This window comes from Triticum dicoccoides, chromosome 5B (genome assembly GCF_002162155.2).
Source record: "Triticum dicoccoides isolate Atlit2015 ecotype Zavitan chromosome 5B, WEW_v2.0, whole genome shotgun sequence".
NCBI lineage: Eukaryota > Viridiplantae > Streptophyta > Magnoliopsida > Poales > Poaceae > Triticum > Triticum dicoccoides.
Window position 1 is genome coordinate 479564391 of NC_041389.1, and position 7305 is coordinate 479571695.

The window sequence follows — 7305 nt, forward strand, 5'->3', positions numbered from 1 at the left end:
TTCTTTCCCGAAAGTGTCGGTTGGGTCCCAATTCTTTCAAAATGCACATCTGAGTCCTAATTCTTTCTAAGTTGGCCACCCGAGGTCCTATTTTCATCTGACGCCGCTGACCAGCTCGCGTGGCACTTTGACCATCGCCACGTCAACACCCGGGCCCAAGCAGGAGATTTCCCGCAGCTGGCAGTTGATTTTTTTTTTGCAATTCGGCCCCTGGAGCTTCTGGTTTTCTCATTCCCCCGTCCCTAGGTCTATTGCTTGTTCTCTCCTCTCCCTCTCTATGACTGTCAGCGTCGCCGCCGCTAGCTCTTCAGCCGTGAAGTGCCGCGGGAAGAAGGTTGTCCAAGCGTCTCTTCCACCTCTGTTAGAGCGTCCCCTCCGACGACCTCGACCTCAACTTCATCAAGCGCATGCTCATGGAGGAGGACATCGACGACAAGTTCTTCTACCTGTACCCCGACCACCCCGCCATCCTCTCTGGGCAGCACCGGTTTGCCCAGATCATCTCCGACTCCAACACCACCCCATCGACTGACGACTTCACCAACACCGCCATCACCAGCTCCACCTTCTCCTCTGACTTTGCAACTGGCAGATCGACCTCCTCCTGCTCCGGCTCTGCCACAAACACCGGCAAATCAACATCCTCCTCCCACTCCGCCACCAACACTGGCAACTCTACCTCCTCTTCCTCCTCACCGGGCAGCCTCGCCCCGCCAATCCCACCAGGCCTTATGAGCGAATCAATCTCTCCTAGCCCCTCCACTCCCCGCCATACATTGGCATGGGCTTCCCCATCGACGATGCCAACAACCTCCTCTTTTCTGGCATCAGCACGCCCACCGGGGGATATTTCGGGCATACTCTGGCGCTCACCAAGGGAGATGCTTGGACGACCTTCTTCCTGTGGCATTTCACGGCTGAAGAGCTAGCGGCGGCAGACATGGCGGCAACGGCGACGGTCGCAGAGAGGGGGAGGAGAGAGAGAGAGCAATAGACCTAGGGACGGGGGATTGAGAAAACCAGAAGCTCTTGGGGCTGAATTGCAAAAAAAGGCCAACTACCAGCCACGGGAAATCTCCCGTCTGGGCCCGGGTGTCGATGTGGCGGCGGTGAAAGTGTCACGCGAGCTGGTCAGTGGCGGTCAGACAAAAATAGGACCTCGGGTGAATAACTTAGAAAGAATTAGGACCCAGATGTGCATTTTAAAAGAATTGGGATGCAATTGACACTTTTGGGAAAGAATTAGGACCGCGCTTGCATTTTACTCTGAGAGGAATGGTGTCGAGCCCACCGGTCGGTCGCTGAACTGCTCATAGCTGATTAGAAAAAAATATGTATGGGGGTGGGCTGACAACCGCTGTGATAAACATAAATTTACGGCACTACAACATAATTTTATATTGACCGAGATCTGCTTAACCAGAACGTGGCTCGGTTGATGTACTGGGGTGAAGAACAGCCTATTCTTCACCCTGGGTCACTAATAGAGTTTCTATATATATGATGTGGTGGTGATGGCGCTAGCTACACGCAGATGCCAATCGTCATAGAGGAGGAGGAACATGAGGCCGACATCAAGATGCTAAGGGAGACGATGACAAAGGACAAGGAGGTGGTTCACACCCCTCGACGGTCACCATGCTTCCCACGACGCTCCCTAAGGCTGATTGCCCTGTCTCGCTCTGCGGAGGCGGAGTATGGTTCTCCCATGTCGACATCCGCTTCTGGCTATCGGCTGGGGAGGATTCTGACAAGGAGGGTGGGCACTTGTCTGAATCTGAAGGTAATACTTCTGTCAGTAACAAATACTTGCATTCCCCTTCGCGACATTGTGAAGAGAGAATTGCTCTCAAAAGGAATCGAAGCAATAGAATGAAATAAAAAAGATGCATAAATCTAAATCAGATTGCATTATTGAATTGGGGAGATTGATAATCGTACTAATTCTCAGGATGATATTGTGTGCTAGATAAACTTGTTAGTTGTGGGGAAGGTAATAAAAATCATATGAATAGGAAAATCATCCCTGACATATGGTCAGAGGAGATGGTTGAGTTTGGAGAGCTGGTTCTAAATGAATCTGTAGTTCAAATTGATGGGGGGGCCATGGATGAGATATCGAGAATAAGATGCTTTTTGGGAAAAAGGGAAATCGAGTTGATAGTGGTCAGCTGATTGTTGATATGATCCATGACCTAGGTGAACCAACTTTGGGCCCCAAGGGTAGGGACACAAAATATGAAAATATGCTTTCCCCTGCCTTTGGACACACTTAACTAGTCTCCCCTCATCCCAGATCTGGGGGAGGGTGAGTTGTTAGGCAATCTAGGGTTTCTCTGTGAGTCGTCGGAGTGTGCCAGCGATGAAAGGGAAGGAAAATTTGGTAGAAACAGAGGAGGGCAAAGATTTAACAATGGAGGGAGAGGTGATTTCCAGTACTGTAGAAAGGAAGAGGAGAAGGATAGACCCAAGAACTGGAACAACAGAGAATAAATTGGCAATTTTGTGAGACTCAAGATGCACACACAAGTGAGGGGAGAGATAGTGGATCCTACCAACAAGATAGTAAGAAGGCCAATGAAGGGAGCTCAGCACAACAGGTAGGCAAGATTAACTCACCCCCCTGATCTTCAATCCAACAAGAGCAACAATGGCTAGGTGTGCTGCTCACTCAGCTAACTCAGGAAACTTAATCCATTGGGACTTCCTTTGGTGCTAGCTCTTAAAATCAGGGGGCAGTTCCAAAGAAAAAGAGGGGAAGTTGACACAGCAAAACAATGGTGATAGTGTGGTCGGGGGTTCTTTGCTACACCAAACCGGTGGTGTGGCTAGTGGAGCTATGAATGTAGGGGTAGAAATTGAAAGCAACAAAGGAGGATAGAGATTTTGGACAAGATGGTCGGAAAGGTGGGACTAGTTATTGGCAACAGTGCAATAAGTGCAAGGACTTCAAACATGCCACTAAGCACTGTAAAATTGGACATTGCATTATTTGTGGGAAGAACTCACATCTAAGTGAGAAATGTGCTTGGCTCAAGCACATAAAAGTAGATCTAAAGTTTGTAGGATATGCTGCCAGAGGACTAGGAGTGTTGCTTGTTCAGTATTCAAAAGAAGTTATCAAGGTTGAAGAGGCGAACCCAATGGCAATTGTTAGAATCAAGTTTGGAAGGATCAATGAGACTCAGCTCCCGGAGGGGTTTATCAACATGTCCAGCTGGAACTGCAATGGAGATGCAAGGCTCAAGTGAGAGATGCATATCTGATGAGATTTCCAAACAAAAGTAGACAATAAGCTATCTACTTCATGTTGGATCGATTGACCTGGATATCGACGTTCTTCACTCACAACAACCACAAACGCTTTGCCCTCTCGCAAAAAACCCCATAAAGCCTTTGTAAGTCCATGTCTCTTTCATTTTATTAGTCTCATCTTCAGAATTTAGTGAACTTCATTTTTAAGACCACTATTAAATCTCCTCGTTATGTATGCAACTTTCCTCTCTCCCATTGGTTGTTGTCCATGATACTTAATTTCTCGTGAATTAATGCTAAATTTCATACGGAATTAAGGCTACTCTCTAGAAGGCACAATTTGGTGGTTGATTCTTTTAAGGGATTAGGGCAACTCCAACAAAATCCACAAAACCCCGTCCCCTTACTAGTCTGTACACATATCTGGACGTTCCCGCGAACATCCCTTGATTGTATACCCACAAAATGGTACCTAACAGTGTCCCAAACATTTCCTCTACTTGTATATCCCTCATATTTCCTCTATCTCATTTTCATTAATTTGCATCAATCAACAACAATTCGGCAATACATATAGCGTGACAAACAATTGGAAGATAAAATATGCATGACAAACCATTCAATATCTCAATACTTCCATCAAAGTTCATAATAAAAATTAACAAACCGAGTGAATCAATGCACATAACCATTTTCATGATGCACATTGATGTTTCGACACATCCGACAAACCCACTCGAAGTCATCCGCATACATGGTGGCAATGTTAGTGTACATGACTTTGAACTCCTGGGTGAACCTTGCTAGTCCAACTTGCTCTCTCTCAAGTGCAACCCCCTTTGCCCCATTTTCGACCTTCCTTGTCTAATTTGTATCTCAATAAATACTTTGAACCCTCTGTCCTTATTTTCTTACTTGAGCTATTCTCTTTTGGCACTTTCCACCACTTTTTGGTCATTGTGTTCCCCACTTGTCAGGCATTTGGATTGCGATCCCTTCCTGCCGTGCCCTCTCATTCTCCCACTCCCCCTTGACATTGGCACACAGATTGTTGGTGGCAACCCCCCCTTCAACTCCACATCTACTTATTTCACCATGAAATAGTGCCCTTAGTCAAGGTCAACAATGAACTATGATGCCATACCAGATAGGGAGGCAATGGCGGACTTGGAGGGTAGGTGAAATGGTCGGTCGGGGGTATGGGCACGACGACCATTGGCACAATTGCTTTGCGGGTTGGGGGACCTTTCGCTTGCATCGTGGCATGCATATGCTGCTTAGGGGCTCTGCTTATTTCGACAGATTTTTCACACTTGGATCTCCGGATTTGGCCCGACGGCGAGCACGGGCGATGACACCTCGGAAATAGTGAACGGATTTGTGAGTTCGATCTGATCCATTACGATGATGTACAGTCATGGTGGGAGTACGACAGTCGCCCTAGGGTGCCGCGTCGTATGAGGTGGATGGGGGCAGCAATGTCGTTGTCTTGGAGCAGGGAGAAAGAGTGAAGGAGGAGATGTGGAGTGGGGGATGGGGACGGGGTTCCTGTGGGATATGTGGGTGGCTCTGAGCCGACCTTGCAGACAATCCGGACTAGCCTTCTCCTCCCTTCTATTTAACCTCGGAGTAGGGGATATTGGACAGACCAGACAATCCTGACCAAAGTGAAAGAGCCCGTTGGACGACCATTTTGCTCTGGATAGTCCGATCCGTACATATGGGGGATAAGTAGGGGAGCTCGTTGGAGTCGCCCTTAAGATCCACATAAATAGGTCAATTAGATCAAGCTTTTTAGTGAATTCCATGTTGCTGCCAGAAATTTTGGAGATAGGCCTAATAAGATGAAGGGGAAGGATTGCTTGCTTTATTTATTTAGTTGATAAGATAATAAATGGGCCTAACAAAATGAATGAGAGGGATAACTTGCTTCATTTATTTCGTTGATAAGATAATAAATGCGCCATTTGCATTAAATTGTAAAGATTACAACATAGTAGACCGGGATAGGTAAATCTAAGGGTACACTTCGATAACCGATAGAACTCCGTTTGTTGGTGTAATTTTATAGTTACTGAACCCGGCTTCAAAGAAAATCTTACTCCACTCATGCTCCTCTCGCTCGATCCCATCAATGTACATCATAAAAACATCCATCAAAACCTGTGCCTCCTTGGAGAAGATTTGTTGAGCCCCCGGAAATCCAGAACCAACCACCGTTTCAATAATTATCACTTTTCCTCCGGCATCTCTCGATGGGATTGCTTCCTTGCACTGACGCAATATCTTGATGCAATCTTCGTCCTTCCAATCATGCATAATCCACTGAAACAATATCCCAGCAGTAAGTAATCATACATATGGTGTACGCGCTTGCTTGCTTATAGCTAGTGTGTACCTTAATGATTAAAACAAATAAATTTCCATTTCCATTTTTATATTGATGCCTGAGAGATTGGTTACTCGTTCTTGAAGTAAAAAGAATTTCCACTGACTTAAGAGGACTATGTTAAAATGCTAGCTTAAAGTTAAAAAAGGGATGTTCAAAACGTGCAATCCTGGATCGGCAGTGGCCGGCATCCCTGTCATTGGCTCACAATCTAGGGTCTCAGTTTCAGAGCTATAATTCCTTAAGCCACGAAAATCGACTGAAACACATGATTTTCTTAGTTGCCTGGGAATAGCAATTGCGGAATAGAAAATGTCTTTTGAATTTGGTCTGAAATGGATGAATTAATTCTGCTGATTGTACGTATGTACTCCCTCCGTTCCGAATTACTTGTCTTGGAATTGGATGTATCTAGAACTAAAATACATCTAGATACATCCATTTCTACGACAAGTAATTCCGAACGGAGGGAGTACCTTGAGTAGAATAGCGTCCGCTGGTGGGATATACTCGAACATATCGCCGGCGACGAAGGTCACGGCTGCGTCTTTGGTAGGAGCGCCGGCGACGACGTCAGGGAGGTCCAGCACGGTGCACTTGATGTGCGGAAACGCTTTCGCGACCGCTGCTGCGGTGGTGCCATGGGAGCCACCGACGTCGACCAGCGAGCTGCGCACGGCCTCGAACACCCCGCCGCACCGCGCCAGCAGGACCTGCATGGCGACGCGGCTGTCTGCAGCCATGCCGTCTTTGAACAGGCCGCCGTCCTCCACGGTCGTGTCCCACAATGGGCAACCATGCGCGAGGTCGAACAGCGACGCGCGCTCGTCGGTGGCGAGCCACTCCGGCATTCTGAGGAGCGCGGACCAGGCGAACGGGTCAACGAGCACGGGCACCACCGGAGATAGCGGGTAGCTCGAGCTCTTGACGAGGAGCCGGGAGACACGGGTGAGCTTATACACGGCGTCATCATCACTGACGACGTCGCTGTGCTGGACGGAGAAGATACCGGAGGCGGTGAGCACGCGCATGATGCGCCGCAGGTTGGAGAGCTTCGTGGGGTGGACGCCGGTCTCGGATGCGAGGTCGGACAAGGTGGCGGCGCCTCCGCGGCGGTGGATGGCGTCGGCGACGCCAAGGTCTGTGGCAGCCTTGAGCGTCAGTGACTTGACGAAGGCGATGCAGTGGTGGTACAGCTCCGCCTGAGCTTCCAGGAACTCGTCGGTGCTCATGGTGAGCTCGTCTTCTTGGTTGGGCGTCGCCATGCTAGGTATGCCTCCGGTTTTAGGCTTTTAGTTAGCTATAGGGCTCTTATAGATCGATGGATCAGGGATGCATGTGGAACTTGTTGTCAATTTTGGTAACACTAAGTTTTCCAAGTATGGATCCACATTTTTTTTTCTGAAAGAAAGTATAGATCCACATCGTTACCTGCCGGGGGACACCCTTATCCCGCGCGTGCTGCCAATTGGCCCAAATTAGATTGCACGAATGCGACTCCTTGCATGTGCTTTTAATTTGCATTGTTGCACACAAACTAGGATGCATTAGCAACTCTTACTGATAAGTGATACTCCCTCCGTCCACGAATAAGTGTATATCTATCTTTTGTCCTAAGTCAAAGTTTTAAACTTTGACCAACTTTATAGGGAAAAGTAGCA

The 7305-nt window shown here is 47.8% G+C and overlaps 1 protein-coding gene across 1 annotated transcript; it reads right to left on the reverse strand.

The window, feature by feature from the left end:
- Nucleotides 1-5144: 5144 nt before the first annotated feature.
- LOC119310974 (acetylserotonin O-methyltransferase 3-like) lies at nt 5145-7015 on the reverse strand. Its single transcript, XM_037586599.1, has 2 exons — nt 6121-7015; nt 5145-5580 (listed from the first exon to the last, which is right to left on the reverse strand). The coding sequence occupies exons 1-2, from the start codon at nt 6907-6909 to the stop codon at nt 5272-5274; spliced, it is 1098 nt and encodes a 365-aa protein (XP_037442496.1). The 5' UTR covers nt 6910-7015; the 3' UTR covers nt 5145-5271.
- Between the last annotated feature and the right edge of the window lie 290 nt (nt 7016-7305).

Excerpts from the sequence above, each read along its gene's own strand:
- LOC119310974 (XM_037586599.1), bottom strand. The coding sequence starts at position 6,909 with ATGGCGACGCCCAACCAAGAAGACGAGCTCACCATGAGCACCGACGAG. Across the intron at positions 5,581-6,120 it reads CGGACGCTATTCTACTCAAG|TGGATTATGCATGATTGGAA; the intron begins GTACTCCCTCCG and ends ATATTGTTTCAG.